Genomic DNA, 24004 nt, shown 5'->3' with positions numbered 1-24004 from the left:
CAGCCGTTACATTCAAAAGCTGTTTGTACCCCATCAATAAGTGCATAACCATCAAGAAAATAGGGACCCACCTGCTTTTCACCCCCCTTTTAAGCATGGGTGATCTGTATTTGCTCTGCGGCCTCTGTATACATCAGCCACTGGATAGAGGGTGTTGAACATCTTTTTATGTGTCTGTGATAATTGTCTGGAGGGACAAGTGCTACGGTCTTGGGCTCTAAAAACATAAACCTGTACATAGCCATGCACACAGATGCCAGTTTTATACATTGGAAGGGATCTATACATCTTTTCACAGTTTTAAATCCGCCACCCAGCTCTACAACTGTTGTGCTGGAGGTGGACCCTTGGCCTAGTGCAGGATTGGTACGGCCCTGTGATCGGACCCAGAGAGCGCCTGCCACCAGGGGGCAGAGCACACAAGGAGACAGAGGCTAGCTGGAGCTTCGCCAATAGCAATCCGGGGTTTCTGCAGGTTGAGCCCTTGGGTACCCAGACCGCCTGGACTTAGGTGGGCCTCGGATGGTCTCCCGGAGAGATAGAGGAGAGGTGTACCCACCACGAGCAAAGGTTTACGACTGTGAGGAATGGAGGGACTAGATCTGAACCAGGAATGTCTGAGACCTCTGGGGTGCAGCAAGAGATGGAGGTCCTCCGGGTGAAATGGGTAGCACCTACTGGTCTAGTCAGATGTAGGCCGCGGGTAGTGTCTGACAGGCTGGTCTGGAGGTCACAGGAGCAAACGGAGTATCCGAGTGTAGCGCAAGGGTCAAAGCCAGGGTATTTGTCTGAGGGTAGTCAGCCAAAGCAAGGGTCAGTTCCAAGATCAGCCCGTACATAGTCAAGATGAGCAAAGGTCAGTTCCAGGCGGCAGTCAAGCGTGGTCAGGAGGCAAGCAGTGGTCTGTTCCAGGCAGCGGACAAACATGGTCAGGCAAGCAGAGGTCAGTACCGTGAATCAGTCCGAGGAGGTACGACAAGAGGAGAAACGAAGAGCAGGAATCAGGAGAGACGCTGGAACACAGGAAAGACCATGGAAAAACAGGAACGCAAGAGCACCTGAACAAGACTGGATCAAGGAAGCAGGTAATGCTGGAACAAGGACAGCAAACCTGTAGCACCAAGGTGTTGACCCGATTGTCAAGGCGAGGTTCTGGGGACAGGACCTCACCTTTTATACAGGAAATATGTGATGTCATCACCGGGTGCGCGCACGCCTAGGGGTGGGGCCAATGCTGCGGAGGATGCCGAACCCCGGTGTGAGGAGCGCTGAGAGTCGGAAGGACCTGGGGACGCCTGGGAGCGCCGCAGATGGTGAGAGCTGGCCGCAGCAGCCAGAGACAAGGAGCCGGAGCTGGATGGAAGGGAGTGTGAGGTGAGCAAGCCTGGTAGTGGCACCAACGCGGCCGGGACATGCAACAACTGCCTCTCTCTCTGGCATTGCCATGATTTCAGTTCTGTATAAGATACATGCCAACCTCAGAATGTTCACTTCCTGCTGGCAATAATAGGCGAGCTCCTTTTGTAAATCAAAGGTATTTATATTGATTGTCCCTGTACCACTTTAAAAATTCCTCTCTTTCTCGAGGCATCATATTCCCATCTCCATAATACTTAACACCAGGCATAAATTCCATATAATTCTGATTAGCCCTGGTATTAAAAAAAAATGTGGGAAATAGCCCTTACAGCCTGGAAACCCCAAGGCTTGTGGAAGCTTGCTAAGCTTCATGGGCAGGAAATTTAAAGGGGTTCGATCATGATTTGTAAGAGCTTAGCATCCTGAGCTAACAAGCGCACATCCATCTTTCCTTTAGCAGCTCTCTAATTTCAAAATAACCATCATAGCTTTTAGAATTATGTTCTATGAAGGTGTATCCTTTGAACGTTTTGTCTCAACAAATCTTAACAAACTCAGAAATACTCTCAAGACCTTTGAACTCCCAGTTTCTTGTGTTTAAATCTGTTGCATATATATAATTTGGAACATGAAAGCCAGTTTCCTGCATACATTCACAATCATAAAATATATATTTTTCAGATGTTTGTGCTTGATCAATAGGTGGCATAAAGCACACATGCTTGTTGCAAGCGGTCAAGGGTTCAGAGCACAGCTTACATTGTCTGCCCCTGCATTTATGCCTCTTGTCCACATACACTTCATATTTTTCACATAGTATTTTAAACAAGCACACAACTTCTTTTTTTAAAGCCAGAACTGTATGCCTTTCTAAACACTCTTAAGAACTGCAGTACAGTCTGCATTTAGGACATTTCTGTTGTGCACCAACAATGTCTCTGCATGTTGCTGTTAAGCAGATACCGCACCATAATGCACAATTATGATCGTGACTGAACGGCTGCTGGCAAAATTTACAGAAGTTTCGCTCACCATAGAACTTTTTTACATCTAAGATTCCATAAAAATGGTCATCATGTAGCAACATAAAAACAGTTTTATGGAATTCAGGTCTGTCATTTGTCTTAAAGCAACCCCATTCTTTTGTATAAAGCACAACCCTTATGTTTACACCTAAATGTTGTTCAAATGTTGAGACATCATCTAGCATGACCTTTTTATGTTCTGACCATACTAGCTCTGCATGCAGTTTTTTAGCACAGTCTAACAGCTCTGCATCTGTGAGCTTATTGGTGACATGAGGGCTGCAAGGCTCCCTGCAAAGCATAGAGCATTACCTGTGTTATTCAAGTCTATTACATAAGAACATAAGAACTTGCCATGCTGGGTCAGACCAAGGGTCCATCAAGCCCAGCATCCTGTTTCCAACAGAGGCCAAAACCAGTCCACAAGAACCTGGCAATTACCCAAACACTAAGCAGAACCCATGCTACTGATGCAATTAATATGAGTGGCTATTCCCTAAGTATAATTGATTAATAGCCATTAATGGACTTCTCCTCCAAGAATTTATCTAAACCTACACTAACTGCACTAACCACCTCCTCTGGCAACAAATTCCAGAGCTTTATATTGCGTTGAGTGAAAAAGAATTTTCTCCGATTAGTCTTAAATGTGTTACTTGCTAACTTCATGGAATGCCCCCTAGTCCTTCTATTATTCGAAAGTGTAAATAACCGAGTCACATCTACTCGTTCAAGACCTCTCATGATCTTAAAGACAAATTTAAATGCCTTCTCTTTTTATGTACGATTTGGCTGTATAGAATAGACCTTAAGACCCTTCATGCCCTCTCACCAAACTATTTCTCTATAACTCTGCATGAGTTTACTAACGTGATCTAAGAAATCATCAGCGTTTAGATCCTGAGGGTTTAACTTTCCTGAATTCAAAGAATTATGAAAACCTGTAGAATGTAAATGTATCTGAACATAATCATTAGATAAAACTCTATTGCTTATTTCATTTAGAACGTGCTGTATGCCTTGCCTCACAATGTTTTGTGCACCAATGAATTAATCTATTCTCTCTAAATTAATAAAACGAAATTCCTCTGACTAAAGTATGCCATTAAATTTTTCTAAATCACTGCTCCGCCTTCTCACAAATTGCTCAAAATTAATCGGTTCATTTTCTGCAGATGCATTTTCAGAGGTGCCTGATATACAATTATTTATCAACCCCCCTGAAACATTGTCATCAGTTCAGTTATCTAAGGCCATGCTTTCATATTCTTTCTCTACTGTGTCACTGTGTGCTGGTCCGCTGTCTTTTCTTTCAGAAATAGACCCTTTTGTAGCATCTTCACGGTCTAAAAATTAAAAAAATTAAAAATTAACATGGGGTCATAACTTTTTATTGATTTTACAATATTTTAAGAAGAATTTTGTAAAACTATAACAGTCTAAATTCTTACTATTTTGTTTTTCTCTTAGTTTTTGGTATGGTCTTTTGTCAGATTTCTTTGGTATATGCTGCTCTTGGGGGTAGATTTTCAAAGGGGTACGCGCGTAAGATACGCGCGTACCCCCAAAAAACCTACCCCAACCCCCCCCTGCGCGCACTGAGCCTATTTTGCATAGGCTCAGCGGTGCACGCAAGCCCCGGGACACGCCTAAGTCCCGGGGCTTGCATGGAGGGGCGTGTCGGGGGCGTGCCAGGAGTGACGCAGCATTTCGGTGGCGTGTTGGGAGTGACACGGCGTTTCGGGGGCGTGTCCGGGGGCGTGGTTCCGGCCCGGGGGCGTGACAGCGGTCCCTGGACCAGCCCCCGGACCGGAACATGGAGCGCGGCAGCTGGCCCGGCGTGCGCAAATTTACGCCTGCTTCGAGCAGGCGTAACTTTTGTGATAGAGGTAGGGGGGAGGTTTAGATAGGGCCGGGGGGGGGTGGGTTAGGGAGGGGAAGGTGGGGGGAGGGCGAAGGAAAGTTCCCTCCGAGGCCGTTCCGATTTCGGAGCAGCCTCGGAGGGAACCGAGGCAGGCTGTGCGGCTCGGCGCGTGCAGGCTGCCGATTTTGAGCAGCCTTGTGCGCGCCGACCCCGGATTTTAATGGATACGCACGGCTATGCGCATATCTATTGAAATCCCGCGTACTCTTGTTCGCGCCTGGTGCGCAAACAAAAGTACGCGTGTGCGCAGATTTATAAAATCTGCCCCTTGGTCTGTTATGTAAAAAAACACATGGTAATATATTTTCATTTACACAGCTGAGAACTTAATTGGAGGTTTACCTGTATAGATATAAAAAAATGCTTCCATACCTTCAACTGGTTCCCCCTCTGTTAAGATGTTACTGTATTTTCTTTTTCTTTTGGAAATAGGTTCTTTTGCATCATTCTAAAAATTACAAATAAAAAAAAAACGGGTCACACATGCTTTTGATGCCTTTGCAACATAGATCTCTGCTTCGATGGTTGTTGTGGAGGAAAAGATGCATTTGGGCACAGACATTAAGGAAAAAAAAATTCTTACCTTCATTTGTATTATTGTCGGAAATGTCATGGGCTTTTGTTTTTTGCTCTGAGGCCTCACCTCAATCAGGCTGTTGGTCTGTGCTCAACGCTGTATCTGTTCTTGCAATATTTTCTTGTTCTAATAATAAAAAGAAAACACTTTTTTTTTTTACCACAGTTTTAAAATCATATTGAAAACCAAAAAGATACAATAAAACTATTGACCCACCTTTCAGTTTTCTTTGTTGCCTCTGTTTAGTGAGTGACAATTTATTAATAAATCTAGACTTCTGCCTCTCTTTGAAGAATCCATTTCTGTTTCAAACTCTTCAGGCCTTGCAAACTATGGACTGGTGAACCTTTCTGGTCACTGGCTATACCTTTTATTTCCATCATAAGGGCATAACCACCAACACCTCTCAAAACTTGTGTATTGTAACACAAAAGCTACCTGGCCCCTCTCTGTCATGTGATGGACATCTGCTACAACTATCCCAGAAACCTCCCTTTATAGTATAAGATAGTTCTCTTGATTGGATTATCATTTACAGGCCTCTTGTATGTATTATCAATATCTCTTTAGATCAGAAGCCATTTCACAAAACTACAGTCTGTTGAACCTTCTGTGATTTAATGGTTCCTGGCCATTGTTTCTCCCTGATTAGATCTTGAGTCCAGACATCTACTCGCATCTACATCATTATAATATCCACCCCCTTTTGTTCATGAAAGGTAGTGTGTTATCATTGCCTCTTTAGGTCTTGGGGGCACTGTACAAACTGTAGACTGATGAGCTTTTCAGTGCTTTAATGGTCACCCCTCTGTGTCTTTCTTCATCCCCCCCCCCCCCCCCCCCCCCCACACACACACACACACAGCAATCCTAAAAAATATTGTGTACGATAACACAAAACTGTCTGCCCAAACTGCATGTGTTGAACAACTGTATTGTCAACAGCAGGCCCACAACCCCTTATGGGAAAGGCCTTTCTCTCTTGAATAGCTTGTCATCCAGGTCTCATGTTTTTCCTCCAAAGATTACACATTATACATGGTCTCATCCTGATTAGATTAACCATTTACAGATCTTGAGTCCAGACAACTTCCCCACACACTTAGATCATTGCAATATTCATTCCTTAATGAAATAGTTGCTGTATCAACCATTTTACAGTCTGTGCATTGTTATCAATGAGACTTAATAAAGCCATAAGGTAAACCCCCCCCCCTTTGTAGCCCCCCCCAAACCTTCCATAGATCCTTAAAACACGATTGATACATTTTGTTAATTCTAATATATATTTGTTAGTTGTTTTTATGTTTTTTATTAACTAATTTATAGACATGGCAAAATTTATTACATATCACAAAGTATTTCATGTTCAATACACACTTCTGAAAATACAGACAAGAAAAACATTACTAGCAAACATCGGTTGTTTTATTATGCATTTTTAAAAACGGACTGGTGCTTTCTCCCATAGATGATGACATTTATATATTTCATCATTAAAACCTCATCTGTAGGTCTAAGCGTAGTTTAATTTTTCTACACTATGTATAAGGTACAAAATCAGATTCAAATTGTCATTGTTTAGACTTAATACACCTCTTTTATATGCTGCTAATACAATAAGATTCAAAACACATTCTAGGCACAACCTGGTACAAACGGCCCTTAATTTTTCCTGGGTGTCAGAGACAATCCAATAAACGAAACTATGGTCCGCCTGACTCGGTTCATCAATGAGACAGCCATCGCAGTCATCATGGTGAATGCCAGCCAAACACTTCGTAAGAATGCTGTACAAGGCCACCCTTATGATTAATCTAAATGACTTTTTTCGAAAAAGGCCATGTACTGGTGGGGGTTTTGGAAATCCTATACACCCCCACCAGCTGAAATTGTGTGCATCTTCTGGTTTGATTTTTTTTTTATTATTACCTTCTGAGTCTGGTGGTTCTTTGATGTTTGGGCAAAAACAGCACAAACAGGTCATGTTGATATCTGGTGTGTCCCCATATTCTTCTGTTTGTAAAGATCCTTCATTTTCCTATAAAACGTAATGTAAACATTAAATTAAAAACCTCTTCTAAACAAGGTCTCTATTATAGATAGCTCCCAACCCCCCTAAAATGCATAATTAGAATGAAAGAGATTTTTTTACCTTACACTCAAGCTTTTCCAACAAATAATCTGCTTCAGCATCTAATGCGGCTTGGTGTAGCTCTATATCTGCAGAGTCCATAGCATTTTCATTGACAAAGGCTGGATCCTGCGAATCTAAAAGCTTTTGTCCCAGTGGAAGTTCATCAGATTCTGGCTCTGTCATTTCATCTGCGCGTCTCTTCCTTCATCCCATTCAAGCTCCTCAGTGAGGAAGATGCCCTACACAAAATGCTGGAAGTCCTCCAGTTTGTGGATGTCTGAAAGGAAGTGTCCGAAAGGAAGTGTCCATGACATTTTCAAGGAGCTACTTCTCACGATCTGGGAAGACCCTGTGACTGTCCCTCCAGTCAATCGGAAGGCAGACGCGATTTACCTTGTTCAACAAGCGCTAGGGTATGAGAGTCGCCATCTCCAGCATCATCTGTTGTGGTAGAGTCCACCCTCAAGAAAGCCAATTGCTCCCACAGCCACGCCTCTGCTCCTCCAGGCTGAGAGCATAGGGCATTTGGATGCTCTGGGTAGGAAGGTCTACCAGGGTGCTAAGCTCATCGCCTGCATTGCCTCCTACCAGCTGTATATGACCCAGTACAACTGGAACTTGTGGAAGCAAGTCCAGGAACTGTTGAAGCGCCTGCCTCAACAACTGCAGGTCGCCTTTTCAGTGGTGGTACAGCAGGGTCTGGTGGCGGGTAAACACAAGGTGAGATCCATTTACAATGTTTTTGAGACAGTGGCCAGGGTGGCTACAGTAGGCATTGGCGCCCGCAGGATAGCCTGGCTCCGTGACTCAGACCTTCAACCCGAGGTCCAAGAGAAGCTGATAAATCTGCCTTGCACGGGGGGGAATCTCTTTGGGGATAAGATCAGGGATGCAGTAGCCCAGTTGATGGACTACCATGAGACCCTTCAGCACTTTTCGGCCACTACTTCTGACTCTCCATCCTCGCGATAGGGCTCTAGTAAGTCTTTCTGTCGCCAGAGGAAATATTACTCTTCTGGATCGAGGGCACACACGCCACGCGCAGCCTCCCGGGTTCACTCCAGGCAGCAGTGAGCCCCCAGGACTTAGCCAGCCCCCCAGCAGAGCCCCACTATGGGGTTTTGATGGGAGCAGGGGAGCATAATCAGACTGCCATACCCTTGGCGCCCTACCCTCCAGTCGGGGGCAGGCTGCATCTTTTTATGGACCACTGGCCCCGCATTACTATGGACCAGTGGGTTCTTTCATCATTTGCCAAGGGTACCGGCTAAACCTCAGGGATGTCCCCATGGACTCTTCCCCATGTCCATCGTGGGCCTCGTCCGCTCATCAGGAAATACTTTTGATAGATCTCGCCACCCTTCTAATGGCCAGAGCAGTTGAGCCTGTTAATCGGAACCAATGGAGACAGGGGTTCTTTTCTTGGTATTTCCTCATACCAAAGAGAACAGGGGGCCTCCACCCTATTCTCGACCTAAGAGCCCTGAACATGTTTCTTCAAAGAGAAAAAGATGGTCTCTATGGGCACCCTGATCCCACTCCTGCAAAGAGGAAATTGGCGATGCTACCTTGACTTAAAAGATGCCTACTCCCACATCGAGATTTTCCCTGGTCACAGGAAGTATCTTTGATTTGTGATGGGTAGGGAACATTTCCAATACAAATTGTTGCCCTTCGGCCTTGCATCAGCCCCTCGGGTTTTCACCAAGTGCCTGGCAATTGTGGGGGCACATCTCCATTGTCAGGGGGTGCATGTGTTCCCCTACCTAGACGACTGGCTGGTCAAGAGCACTACTCAGCAGAGTGCACTCTGTGTTGTCCGTCTGACCATCAGGGTGCTGCAGTCTCTGAGATTTGTCATCAGTTACTCCAAGTCCCATCTCAACCCATCGCCATGCCTGGGTTTCATTGGGGCCACACTGGACACGGCTTAAGCCAGAGCGTATCTGCTCCACGATCGAGCACTTGCCCTGTTGTCCCTTGCGAGCTTCATCTGCTGATGCTGTCAGATTTTGGCTCGCTTTGTGCTCAGTCTTCTGGGTCACATGGCAGTATCTGTCCATGTTGCCCCCTTGACCCGCCTGTGCATGTGCACGGCGCAATGGACACTGTGGTCTCAGTGGGCTCAGGCGACCCATGACCTCAATGCATGTGTCTGCATTACAGAGCCTCTCCAGGTCTCCCTGTCTTGGTGGAAGGATCTGTCCAATCTGGAGCAGGGGGTTCCATTTCAAGTTCCCCACCCCAGGTCATACTGACCACCGATGCATCCCCCCTGGGATGGAGGGCGCATGTGAACAGCCTCCATACGCAAGGTTGTTGGTCAGTTCAGGAATCGGAATGCCAGATCAACTTCCTGGAGTTTCGGGCGATCTGCTACACCCTTTGGGCGTTTCGAGATCGCTTGCCCCTCAAAGCAGTCCTGATACAAACAATCAGGTGAAGATGTGGTATATAGACAGAGGGAGAACTGGTTCGTTCTTCCTCTGTCAAGAAGCTGTGCAGATATGGGCCTGGGCTCTATCCCAAGGCATGCTTCTTCGAGCAATATACTTAGCAGGGACAGAGAATGTGGTTGTGGACTGCCTGAGTTGAGCATTCCAACCGTATGAGTAGGTGCTGGATCCAGCAGTAGTGGACCGGATCTTCCACCTGTGGGGAACCCCAGACGTGGACCTCTTTGCCTCCCCTTGCAACAGCAAAGTGAGCCACTTCTGCTTCCTGTTCAGGGCAGGTGGACTACCAGCCTCAGATGCCTTTGCCCACCATCGGGGCAAGGTTCTTCTGTATGCATATCCTCCGCTTCTGCTGGTAATGAAGACTCTTGAAGCTGCACAGGACAAGGGGACCATGATCCTGGTGGTCCTTATTAGCCAAGACAGGTCTGGTTTCCACTCCTGTGGGACCTGTCGATCAGAGACCCGATCAATCTGGAGACCTCCCCTGATCTGATCACGCAGGATCGGGGCAGGCTGTGCCATCTGAACTTCAGGTCATTAGCTTTGACGGCCTGGATATTGAGAGGCTAGTCCTGTGGTCCCTTGGCCTCTGACATGTCTCAGGTATTGGTAGCTTCCAGGAAGCCTTCCACCAGGAAGTCTTACAGACTGAAGTGGAAGAGGTTCGCTGTCTGGTGTGAGGGCCATGGCTTAGATCCATTTGCCTGTCCCACTCCAAAGTTGCTGGACTATTTGTGGCACCTCTCAGAGGCTGGGTTGAAAACCAAGTCCGTCAGGTTACACCTGAGTGCCATCAGGTGTGGCTGGGGTGTCCATCTCTGTGCAACCTATAGTAAGGCGGTTTATGTAGGGTCTGCTTCAATTGAAGCCTTCCCTCCAGCCTCCCGTTGTGTCCTGGGACCTCAACATGGTGGTAGTGTGGGTCATGCGTGATCCTTTTGAGCCTCTGCACTCCTGCGATCTGAAGTTCTTAACCTGGAAGGTCCTTTTCCTGGTTGCGCAGAGTCAGTGAACTTCAGGCATTGGTGATGTATCCGCCCTACATGAAATTCTTTCATGATATGGTGGGACTGCAAACTCATCAGAAATTCCTGCCTAAGATGGTGACTGATTTTCATCTGAACCAGTCGATCATTCTGCCCACCTTTTTTTTCTGAGGCCTCATTCATACCAGGGCGAGCGGGCTCTGCACAGTCTGGATTGCAAGAGGGCCTTAGCTTTCTATCTAGAACACACAGAAGGCCACAGGCAGTCCGTACAGTGCTTCATATCTTTCGAAAAAATAGATTGGGAGTTGCATGGGCAATCAAACTCTGTCCAACTGGCTGGCGGATTGTATCTTTCTGCTATGCGCAGGCAGGTATTCAGCTTGGAGGCAGTGTAAAGGCTTAGTCTGTGAGAGCTATGGCAGCAACTGTAGCCCACTTGCAGGTGGTTCTCATCGCCGAAATCTGTAAGGCTGCGACATGGAGTTCCCTCACAAGTTCGCTGCCCACTACTGCTTGGACAAGGATGGTCAGCACGACAGTAGCTTCGGCCAATCTGTCCTTTGCAATCTCTTCCAGCCTTAAAACCCAACTCTCCCAGCCTAGCTCCCATTGTTAGAGTTCAGGCTGCCTCCCTCTGTTACCAACAGCACCATAGTTTCTTGTGCCCATTGGACCTAGTCAGGTGCTGTTGGTCATTGTTGTATCCAGGAGCAGCCTGTAGCTTGCTATTCACTCACATGTGAGGACTACCATCCTGCTTGTCGTAGGAGAAAGCAGAGTTGCTTACCTGTAACAGGTGTTCTCCTAGGATGGCAGGATGTTAGTCCTCAGGAACCCTCCCACCACCCCCGCAGAGTTGGGTTTCTCCTAGTTTATTTTATTTTTTCACTTGTTATGAGACTGAAGAGGGACCCTGCATGGACGTGTAGATAGTTGCATGCTGGGCATGCTCAGTGTGCCAGTCAAAGTTTTTAGAAACTTTGACAAACGTTTTCCGTGCCAGGCTCCATCTGTTGATGTCACCCACATGTGAGGACTAACATCCTGCTCTCCTAGGAGAATACCTGTTACAGGTAAGCAACTCTGCTATATAGAGCTTCTCTTGAAACACAGAATGCTGATTAATAACATGAAACGAGAATTTTTTGCCAAAAAATTCACGATATCAAATTTAACCCCAAAATCCTATTTTCTGTGGTGCAAAGCCTAACAAAATCTAATGTATGTAATTTAGGGGCTGATCCTGGACTATCAGAGTTCTGAAGGGACTAAAAAATGAAATTTCAGACCTATTAGTAAAAATTTGTAACCTGTCATTAAAATCATCCTTTGTACCTGAAGACTGGAGGATAGCTAATATAACCCCAATATTTAAAAAGAGCTCCAGGGGTGATCCGGGAAACTACAGACCAGTTAGCCTGACTTCAGTGCCAGGAAAAATAGTGGAAAGTGTTCTAAACATCAAAATCACAGAACATATAGAAAGACATGGTTTAATGGAACAAAGTCAGCATGGCTTTACCCAAGGCAAGTCTTGCCTCACAAATTCTGCTTCACTTTTTTGAAGGAGTTAATAAACATGTGGATAAAGGTGAACCAGTAGATGTAGTATACTTGGATTTTCAGAAGGCGTTTGACAAAATTCCTCATGAGAGGCTTCTAGGAAAAGTAAAAAGTCATGGGATTGGTGGCGATGTCCTTTTGTGGATTGCAAACTGGTTAAAGACAGGAAACAGAGTAGGATTAAATGGACAATTTTCTCAGTGGAAGGGAGTGGGCAGTGGAGTGCCTCAGGGATCTGTATTGGGACCCTTACTTTTCAATATATTTATAAATGATCTGGAAAGAAATACGACGAGTGAGATAATCAAATTTGCAGATGATACAAAATTGTTCAGAGTAGTTAAATCACCAGCAGATTGTCATAAATTGCAGGAAGACCTTGTGAGACTGGAAAATTGGGCATTAAAATGGCACATAAAATTTAATGTGGATAAGTGCAAGGTGATGCATATAGGGAAAAATAACCCATGCTATAGTTACACAATGTTAGGTTCCATATTAGGTGCTACAACCCAAGAAAGAGATCTAGGCGTCATAGTGGATAACACATTGAAATCGTTGGTTCAGTGTGCTGCGGCAGTCAAAAAAGCAAACAGAATGTTGGGAATTATTAGAAAGGGAATGGTGAATAAAACGTTAAATGTCATAATGCCTCTGTATCGCTCCATGGTGAGACCACACCTTGAATACTGTGTACAGTTCTGGTCGCCGCATCTCAAAAAAGATATAATTGCGATGGAGAAGGTAGAGAGAAGGGCTACCAAAATGATAAGGGGAATGGAACAGCTCCCCTATGAAGAAAGACTAAAGAGGTTAGGACTTTTCAGCTTGGAGAAGAGACGGCTGAGGGGAGACATGATAGAGGTGTTTAAAATCATGAGAGTTCTAGAACAGGTAGATGTGAATCGGTTATTTACTCTTTCAGATAATAGGAAGACTATGGGGCACCCCATGAAGTTAGCAGGTGGCACATTTAAAACTAATCGGAGAAAGTTCTTTTTTACTCAACGCACAATTAAACTCTGGAATTTGTTGCCAGAGGATGTGGTTAGTGCAGTTAGTATAGCTGTGTTTAAAAAAGGATTGGATAAGTTCTTGGAGGAGAAGTCCGTTACCTGCTATTAATTAAGTTGACTTAGAAAATAGCCACTGCTATTACTAGCAACGTAACATGGAATAGACTTAGTTTTTGGGTACTTGCCAGGTCTTATGGCCTGGATTGGCCACTGTTAGAAACAGCATGCTGGGCTTGATGGACCCTTGGTCTGACCCAGTATGGCATGTTCTTATGTTCTTATATGCAATGAGCCTGCAATCTTTTTTTTAAGGAAAAGATTGAAAAACTCCTTAACTTCTCTCTATTTCCAGACAAAATGATAACATTAAAACTGCGAGATGTAACCCCTTGGACATCCTTTGAGAGTGTCTTCACCTTAGAAATTGATTCAGTCTTAAAGAAATTAAACCCAGTGACTCATCCTTTAGATGCAATTCCTACATTAGCCTTAAAATCAGTGGCTCAGTCAATTTCTTCTATTGCTTAGATGATAAATTTATCATTTTCTCAAGGCAAGATACCTTTGCCATTAAAATGCGCTGTAATAAGACCGATATTTAAAAAGAAAAAAAAAAAAAAAAAGAAAAGGAATTCCTGACTCTAATATGTTAAATAATTTCAGACCCATCTCTAATTTTACCATTTTTGGCCAAGATATTGGAAAAAGTAGTACAGTCTCAGTTGGCAGAGCACCTCAATGCAAATAATATACTCTCCATTTTAATTTGGTTGTAGAAAACATTTTATTTATTTATTTATCGAGTTTTACATACCTTCCGGTTTCGACATCACAACGGTTTACAAAGTTTCGATGTTTAACAGAGTGTTCAAAAGTTCATATGCTTAATATAGTTGTCTTAGTCATAATAACATAGTTTTGTTGTTAAATTGTACAGGTTATATTACATGCTTTGGATTAGTTCTGCAAGTTTGTATGGGCTGGTGGGGAGGGAAGTTGTAGCATACTGTCATAGGATGTTTTGGTAGGCTTTGGTGAACATCCATGTTTTTACTTCTTTTTGGAAGGTTTTTAAATTTTGTTGTGTTCTCAGTTCATTTGGGAGGGAGTTCCATAGTTCGGGGCTTCCTAGGGAAATGGCTCTCTTCTGAGTTGAGGTAAGTTTGTGACGAGCAGGTGGAATTTTTAATAGACCTTTGTTAGCGGAGCGGAGATTTCGGTTTGGTGAATCTCTATTGCTTGCCTTAACAGATACTGTATTGAGGGGATTTTTTGAGGGATCTGATTAATTGGCTATCATCTGTTAAGGCAAGGAAGTTAAATAGTTTTCTGACGATTGAGCATGTATCTTTTATCTGTTTTATCTGATTTATTTACTAACTATTGCTTTTATATTTTATATCATTTTCTTAATTTTTTCAAATTTGTTTTTTACTTTGTCAAGATATTTATTGTAATTTTAAGTTTGATTTTATTGATTTTTATTTTACTTATTGTAAACCAATATGATTGGTCACAGAGTGATAGCATACAAAAGCAATAAATAAGAACATAAGAAATTGCCATGCTGGGTCAGACCAAGGGTCCATCAAGCCCAGCATCCTGTTTCCAACAGAGGCCAATCTAGGCCACAAGAACCTGGCAATTACCCAAACACTAAGAAGATCCCATGCTACTGATGCAATTAAAAGCAGTGGCTATTCCCTAACTAAACTTGATTAATAACCGTTAATGGACGTCTCCTCCAAGAACTTATCCAAACCTTTTTTGAAGAAAATAAATAAATCTAGGCCTATATGTGGGCCTTCATTGTTTGCTTATTTGCAAGGTGCTGGCAAATACTTTTTGGACACAAAAAGTAAGTATAAGCACAATATTTATTTTTATACACAGACATATCACATTGTTTATATTCAGGTACTGTAGGTATTTTTCTATCCCCAGAGGGCTTACAATCTAAGTTTTTGTACCTGAGGCAATGGAGGGTAAAGTGACTTGCCCAAGGTCACAAGGAGCGACAGCTGGACTCAAACCCTGGTCTCCTGGTTCATAGCCCACTGCTCTTACCACTAGGCTATTCCTCCTCCCTAATTATATGGGTAAAAGGTGGATACAGTTGTACTTTACAGAGTGAGTTCAAAGAACAAAGAGGGGAGACAACTAGATATGAGACTGGGGCTTCTGGTAGCTTGGATACTAGCCAGGGATTTTCCACAGTGACAGGCCATTGGCATTATTACTCCAAAAGCCACATCATGATTATATTTAATGGATGACTGTAGCTGTAAAAAAGAGCTGGGCAAGTTGTTATTCATAGTTGTTTTGCTGATGGACATGTGGAATCAGATTGCTCACATACAGTCAGCTTTTAAATTAACTTGAGATATTTAAACCATTTGTTCAGAAAAATGGATCATGGTTGAGAGAGAAAAGGGAGAAATCTTGCAGGAGACCCAAAATACATTCAGTCCCTAAAACTAAGATTACAGAAAACGGCTTGCTGTACATCCAGTTTTCAGAACTGACATGGATCTCAATGTGAAACCTGTGTAATTTTTGATATCTGAATTCCTGAATTTGAGTGTTTTATATACCATCGTTCCATGTGTGAATTACTAGATCACAACAGTGTACAGGGTAGACACTCTTGAAATATTTAGAATTGAAAAAGAAGTACTTTAGTGATTTATAGTAATATAAGTAACATACTAGGATCATTACAATGTATTTCATTTATCTATAAATCGTGGGTATAGATGTACATATCTAGTGGCTATGATTATAGAGAATGTAAGGATGAAACATGGGTGGGAAGTTTAAAATTGTGTATTTTACATTCCTATATTTTTTACCCTAGGTTTGCATCAGCCGGAGACGATGGCATTGTGTATTTGTGGGATGTTCAGGTACTACATATTGTGTATCATCTTCTAAGAGCCATGCAATCTTTATATTAATAGAGTAGTAGTAGAAAAACCTTAATTTAACATTTTTGCCTGAAAAATAGCAGCACTAAACATTCATATTCAATTTTCAATCAACAAAAATCCTCTCTAGCTCATATAATTTACCAGTTGGTTGTTTACTCACATTTGTAATTTTGTTTTCTAAATAAATTATATTATTGTGCACTTATAAACCACCTTTCTTGAACTGCAGAAAACCCCAAAGTTGTTTTGATCAATTACAAAATACAATAGTCAATCAATACTTCAAATAAGAACACTGATATAAAGAAATACATCTAGAAGCCTTCATGAGTAACTGGAAGATTTTGGACCAGATCTAACTTCTGAGCAAAAATGGGGCAAAATAGTGCAAATAGTCTGAAAGACATTTTATTCAAATTTACATTAACACATTTTTCCAACGTGACTTGGGGAGTTTGTTTTGGGGTGGGGGAGGGGCTCATGGGGAGTGAAGAAGGGATCAGGGGGTGCTGTTGGCTCCATGTTCATCTTTTTATTCAGATGGGTGAGAGGGAGAGGTTTGGTGAGCATTGGCCAGCTATAAATCTAGGCCTGCCGAGTTAGGCACCTAGTGCCCGCCTACCCACATAATTTATTTCCCTTGACCTGGCCTTGCCTACTTTTTAGACATCTAAATTTAGGGACTCGGCCTTAGTCAGTTTTCAAAGGTTCCAAATTTACTGCCTAATTCCCATAGCTGTAATCTGCTGAGGGGAAACACTAGGATCACGGGAATAAAAATATTGTAAAATTAACAAGTTAAACACCTGAATCCTTGAAAATTGATCCTCTTGTGTCTTGGTGCTAGCATTGGCTTTGAACTAGAGGGAAAGGATAATATAACATATATTTAAGAATACGTTATTTAGGTCACAATGGTAACCTCCTGCTGCACTGGATTTGCAAGAAAACATTTTCCTTTTCAAAAGGAACAGATATGAACACATATCAAGATATTCAATAGTTACATACAATTTAATTTTTTAATATATTTTAAAGGGTTTAAATGTAGGAATTCATGTAATTCCTATTATTATTTCAAAATGTGTTAGATTATGTTTGAAACAAAATAAATTTCAGTATAGGTAGTTCATACACACAAGTTGTAAAAAAAGGAATTTGTGATACACTAAATTATTGATGCTGTTATTAATACTATAATACGTATCATATATGGTAATTTTGAGGTTATTTAATGCATGAACAGTTTGTAATTTAGTCAGGAATAACTGGGCAAACTCGCTCGACCATCTGGTCTTGATCTGCTTTGAGGCTGATATTCAGTTAACTGTGTGGATAAAGTTAACTGGACAACTTTGTCCAGTTATCTTTATTTGGATTTTCAGCCCTTATAAGTTTGGACTGAATATCTGATCTATAGTTACCTATCAGAGTTGTCCAATTAACGTTTTAGGCCTGCTATTTGGCCAGTCAGATTTACTCAGGTAAATGTCCAGTCAGTGATGAATGTCTGTGCTGACCGACCAAAGTTTAACCATGCTCTGTGAACTCTCCTAGCACTGTCTCTCTTGTCTGGCTAAGTTTTGCACAGATAAAATTTAGCCAGGCAGCGGGGAAGAAATTTCAAACAGCAAGGTTTGTCCATCTAATTTTGAAAGTTAGCCAGCCAAAACCTTTGAATATTGACCTCTACATTACTATGTTGTCTTTTTATGTTTCAGACAGGGGAAAGACTTTTTGAATTTCTTGGACACACACAGCAAATTACAGCAGTCACTGTGTTTCCTTCATCTGATATGCCCAGGGAGCCAAATCCATTGATTTTGACAGCCTCTTCTGATAGAACAGTTATTATATCCTTAAATCTAAACACATTTCAAGGTGATCTGGTGATATTTAGTATTAGCATTGTCTGGTTATGGTAAGTTGTTTTTTGTTTTTTTTTAATAACAGTAATTATATTGAGCTCTAACTTACGATTTGCTGAATGTGCTCCTGGGCCTGCTCCTTAGTTGGAGCACACTGAGACAGGTTACATTTTATCTGCTGAAAGAGCAGATTCTGTGATGCTTAGGATTACTTGGTGCCAGAACTGGTCCATATTTCTATTGAAAATGTAACTACTAGAGAACGAAGAGCTATCTATATATTTAAATTCTTCAGTTTTCTATAAATATGACTGATTTTTTTATTTCTGTAAATATGTACCAGTGACATGTCTGCCAGACAGTGCTCGTGTACTATGTTGTAACTCGCTTTCTGAGAACAAGCAGACACAGTGGAGCCTCACGCATGGGTCATGTGTCTCTGTCCATCTTGTACCCATGCAAAGGATTGTTCCCGAGCTTTCTAAGGAACTTTGTAGACAGACATGCACAGTGGTTTCTTGCATGCTATTGAACCTACATGCTGCTGAGATTTTATTGTTTCCATCATTAACAGAAGATATCCCATTGGTCTGCTCTTGCAGCCATTTTCTCTTAAGAGCCCTTTTTCTACATTTTGTTTGCTCTTTCATGCACATCTTTTTTTTCTGCTCAGCTTCATCTGTACCCTAATAGTTTCCCTAATTAGGTTTTCAGCTATTTCAAAGTTGTCTTTTTTTTTTTTCTGTTGCTGCAGTATACCATTGTGAGTAACATTCAATGGTAGGAATCTAGTTTTAAAGCTTTTCTGTCTCAGCCCATCTTTTCTTGTGAAAATTTGTCCACTTCTTTGTTTCATATTGTCAGTTTTCCTCATCACATCTGAGAAGCAAGCCAGCGACTTTGAGGTGTTTATAGAAGATGTCCCTTATGGATCATCGCACCAAGCTGTCTAGGCATAGTTCGTTTCTGTGTGGCTCTCGATATTATAAGCACAGAAGCCACATAGTATGAGTAAGTCCAGTTTGACGATGGCCTTGAAGCCTAAGGATCTGATCCAAGGGTTGCGATGGAGGCCAGGCTTCATCAAAGTGATCTTAACTATTTGTGTCTGTATCACAGTCGCTAGGATTTGTCATCAGTTTTCCCAGGTTTCATCTGAGATTATCACCTTGGTCTCTGATAGATATGACTTAGGCCAAGGCCTAGTTTCGTGATAAGCCAAGGCATTATGGCTACAACAGCGGATGTTATTTAGAGTCAGCAGACATCAGTTTTGTCCTTGTTGAGAAAGCTAGGCTTTATGGCTGCAACAGGTCATGTTACTCCCATGATATACTTCCATATGTGTTAAGCCTAGTGAACCTTAGTGTCATTGGACACAGGCCATGCAGAGTCTACAAGACTACATCATGGTCATGGAAAAGTTAATAAACTGTCTTGATGATGCTCACATTCTAGTTTGACTGAAGTTTTGCCCTTCTAAATTCCTTCACACCAAATTGTGCTTACCACAGATATATCCAGCCTGGGCTGGGGAGCTTAGAGTTGAGCTACACATGTGGGGCCCCTGGTCCTGCCGAAAAAAGTTCAGATGTCAGCATTTTGGAGATGAGGTTCTGAACACGATGATGACCTTTGAAAATCAAGTAGCTAACTAAATTATCTTCGTGCAGAGAGATGACAAAGCAGGAAGCAAGTGCGATTCTGTCTTCTTTTTTTTTTAATTTGTATTTTATTAAATTTTCACATTTATTACAATCATGAAAAAACATAACTCTCATGTCCAAATATCCTTCAAAAAATACAATAACATAGAATAATTACTTTTCCTATATTTGGCATAACCATAATTGGGGGAGAAATTAAGAAACATTTAAATAATAAACAAGAGTTTATATATACCAATATAATTTCTAAAGGAGGAAAGAGGAGTGTATTTATTTTATTGACCTTCTGTCTCCAAAATCTCTGCTTGATTCTTATTAATTAGAAAGGTTTCCAAATGTATCGGATCACCAAATCCAAACTTCTTCCCTTGGTAATTAATAAAACATGTACAAGGACATTTTAAGAAAAACGTGGCCCCCAACGCCACAACCCTAGGCTTCAAGGAAAGAAAGTATTTCCTTCTAGCCTGGGTGGCTCGGGCCACGACAGGGAAGATTTGGATTTTCTGTCCGCAAAAGGAGATATTTCTATTCAGAAAAAACTTTTTGAACAATATATCCTTATCAGATTCTGCAACAAAGGAAACAAATAGTGTTGCCCTATTTTCTATAATATCAAGAGATTCTTCCAAGAATGTTGAAACCCCCAAGGTTGCATCCCCACCCTGTAAGGAGTTAGGTGCAATCTTTTTTGTAAAGTAGTAAATTTTTGATAATTTAGGGATATCTTTCTCCTCATAGTTTAACATTTCTTTTAAGAATTTTTTAAACATTTCTATGGGGGATAACAACCGTGTCATAGGAAAATTGAGTATTCTCAAGTTTTTAATCCTTAATAAATTTTCAGCACTCTCAATCTCTTTATGCATGGATAAACTATCCCTCATAAAAACTTCCTCTGAGTTAGAAAGTAATTGCATCCTCGTATTCATACTACTTATATTTTTCTCACATTCCTCTATCTTTGTCTTATGTTCTAATAAAGCATTCCTATTGTCATTTATAACAGATGTTAAGGTATTATTCATCGTAGTAATATTACTGTCAAGCTTAGATATCATAACGCCATAAATCTACTAAGGTAATATTATCTGGAACTATTCCAGTATTACCTTCTTGAGAAACTAAAGGTAGGGCTAATATAGAATTCTCTTTAAGTAATACATTAACATCACTGGGTAAATCGGCCTTTTGGTGGCCATTAACCCTTTGATCAAGTCCTACCTCGTTTTTAGCCAACGCTACAGATGGAAGACTAGCGGGCTGAGGTGGAGACGTTGGTCCATCGCCTGGACTTAGGGAGGCTTGAAAACTGCCCCCAAAACTGTCCATTCCTGGCGCTTCCAACTGTCTAGTGACATGCTGGTCCATCGGGCCCCTTCTTTGTTGACTCATGACGGGTGAGGATGTAACAACCCTCGCCTTCCTTTTCTTCCCCATAAGGGGGGATAAGGAGGGTAGAGTTGTGTCCAGACTCCAGACTTCCCTGGACGAAGCCGGACTAAGCCCCGCGCGCGGCTTAGGCGACGCGCCGCCGCAACGCCGAAGTTAAAGGGGCTAACCCCGCCTCCTTCGTGTCATCAAGCGGCGCCGATCTCCCTCTCACACACCTGCAAGATGAAATAAGAACGAAGTTCCTAGCAGGGTAAGTCTAGGCTCCGGCAGGGCACCCTCTCCTCGTCCTCCCTCGCTCCCCAGACTTCTGCCGCTGCGACGCCGAAGTTAAAGGGGCTAACCCCGCCTCCTTCGTGTCATCAAGCGGCGCCGATCTCCCGATCTCCCTCTCACACACCTGCAAGATGAAATAAGAACGAAGTTCCTAGCAGGGTAAGTCTAGGCTCCGGCAGGGCACCCTCTCCTCGTCCTCCCTCGCTCCCCCGCGATTCTGTCTTCTGTACTGGGGAGCTGTCAAAATGTGGAACTGGGCAATGTCTTATAGAATAATCCTACGAGCCAACTTTCTGGCAAGCAAAGGCAGTGTTCTAGTAGACTGACTTAATTATCACCTGCTGGAACCACCCAGGTGGTACCTGGATCAGGGCATTGTAAACAATGTGTTCCCTGAATGAGGTCTATCTAGGTTGGATCTGTTTGTGATGGTCCTGGGAAGAAGAGATCAGAAATATAGTCTTGTAGCAGATGACGTCCCCCCTCACAGGGGTACCCCTGGTAGCCAGAACTTTGATAAAATTAAGAGGAGACTGAGGAACTATGATTATCATTGTGCCATTTTGACCTAAACAAATGCCTCCAAGCCTGGTCACTTGGAACCAAGGTTTGTTACTCCACCCTAGCATCCAGTGTCTGGCAGTCATGGCCTAGGTGTTAGGAGGGATGTAACATGAGACCTTGGATTGTCTGAGAACGTGTGTGAATTCTATTAGGCTTCTAGAAAGGAGTCTACCAGGAGTTTGCATTGTTTTAAATTGAGGTCTACCGTCTGGTATAAGGTCAGACATCTGGTCCTCTGTCTGCATTAAGGTAATTTGATGACAGCAGTGAAGTGAGCTAAACAATTCATCTACCTTCCTTTCTCGTTGATAGCAGGGCTGAATTAGCCATGCTGTCATGGGATCTGTCAGTCAGGTCCGGGAAGCGGAGCTTGTTAAGCAGAGGTTAGTTTTTGTTCCCCTGCGGCTGCGCGTGTGTTCCCGCGCAGGAAAGTAACAGATTCTCCTCAGCCTGTTCTTTCCGCGCGCGGGATCGCACACGGAGCCAATTTCTCCTCAGCATGTCCAAATCCGGATTTAAAAAATGTCGCTGAGGCAAGGTAATGTCTGTCACGGATGGCCATGACCAATGTTACCGCTGCCTCGGCGTCACACACGAAGTGGAGGACTGTGAGTTCTGTGCCCGCATGTCCCCCAGGGCTAAAAAAAAACGGGCCTATCGACTAAAAGAGTTGTTGAGTCTGTCGGACCCGTCAGAGGCCCATTCTTCACCAGGCCCGGTGAAGAAATCTTCGCACTCTATTCGAAGGGCGGCCTCATGGGACAATTACAGACCGAGAGAAACGGAGGAGAGACAGGTAACTGGGGATCAGGGCTCTGATTCCCCCGATCGGCATCGATCGGCCCTCCGTTCGACACCATCCCGAGACAGATCCGGGGAGCACAGCACTTCGGCGCAGGGCCCGAGAAAACCACCGCGCCATAATACGCTGAAAAGGCCCAAACACGACGCGGAGAAGGGGGCGCCATATAAAGAAACGCCGCCAAAAAAGTCGGCGCACAACACGGAGCTGACAATGGTGAGGCAACTGGCGCCGACACAACAAGACAAGGCGCCGCCACTGTCGGCCCCTGCACCAGTGGCGCAGCAGACAGCACCGACACCATCGGTGCACAGGACGGCGCCGGCACCGACACCATGGGCACACAAATCAACCCCAACTTCCTCAGCGACACACAAGGTAGCAGGGGCGACAGCGGATACCGAAGGACTCAGAAAAGGGGTCACATTACCAGCTGGACGAAGACCGGACTTATATAGTCTCTCTGGGAAGACCATGCCAAATCCACCAATGCATGGCCTTAAGACAACGGAAGCGCATAGGAGACATCATAAACGTAAACACCAATCCCGGTCACAGTCTACTTCGAGTAAATCGGGACACCGGACATCGGAAGCATCTTCTAAGAGGTCTAGACCTACCCATAGTCGTGCCACTCTTAAAGGGCAAGACCGCAAGCATAGACATAAACATCATTCCAATCGTAATACCGTGCTGCAACGGATCTCGGATAAGGAGGTCAGCCCTTCCACCTCCAGATCATCCAGAGCTCCACACCATAGGGTGAGATCACAGCAGTCGCCCATATGCCTCACTTCGTCTCAGGCATCCATGTCATCTACAAGCCCTTCTAGAGGAAGAGAAGACACATCTCTACCACACACGATACCCGTGCCACAGGGCACGAGCAGACCGGTCATGCCTCCTGCAACAAAAGAAGCTTTCTGGCAATGATCTCAATCGCTGGCAGGGTTCTACGAAACTCTAGAAGCTTCCTTCACAATGGGCAAACCATAACAGGTCTTGGTTATCGACCCTACCTCCACGCCCCCGAGGGACCCACTGAGTGATCCACCTGCCTCCCCAATAGCAGTGAGCCCGCTACCGTCACCTACAGTCCCTGAGATTCTGGGTGATTCTCTGTCCCCTTCTCGATCACCGTCCTCGTCAACTGAGTTTCCATCAGACACACAAGAGCTACCACAGGAGCCATATTCCCCGCCCGAGGATCTATCATATCCCAGATTTCTGGAAAAAATGGGTACTATCCTGCAGTTGCAGGTACAAAAAGAATCTGACCCCAGATCCGAAACCCTGGGGCTCTTAAAGATATTTGATGTCTCGGGAGAACCTACTGCGCTTCCACCGCATAATCTACTTCACCAACTTCTCCTAAAATCTTGGGAAACCCCTCATTCTCTACAGGCGGTTTCCCAGAAGTCGGACATCAAATTTCGAATGAATAAAGACCCACCAT

General features: G+C 43.5%; 1 protein-coding gene across 1 annotated transcript in view; it reads left to right on the top strand.

The window, feature by feature from the left end:
* WDR41 (WD repeat domain 41) overlaps positions 1–24004 on the top strand; it is a 176215-nt gene that overhangs the window by 41303 nt on the left and 110908 nt on the right. The window contains exons 3-4 of the mRNA XM_029575399.1: positions 15907–15955; positions 17701–17832. Coding sequence (XP_029431259.1) covers positions 15907–15955; positions 17701–17832 — 181 coding nt within the window. The remainder of the gene's footprint in view (positions 1–15906; positions 15956–17700; positions 17833–24004) is intronic.

Source organism: Rhinatrema bivittatum, chromosome 1 (assembly GCF_901001135.1).
Source record: "Rhinatrema bivittatum chromosome 1, aRhiBiv1.1, whole genome shotgun sequence".
Lineage (NCBI taxonomy): Eukaryota > Metazoa > Chordata > Amphibia > Gymnophiona > Rhinatrematidae > Rhinatrema > Rhinatrema bivittatum.
This window is presented reverse-complemented; position numbering and strand designations above follow the sequence as displayed.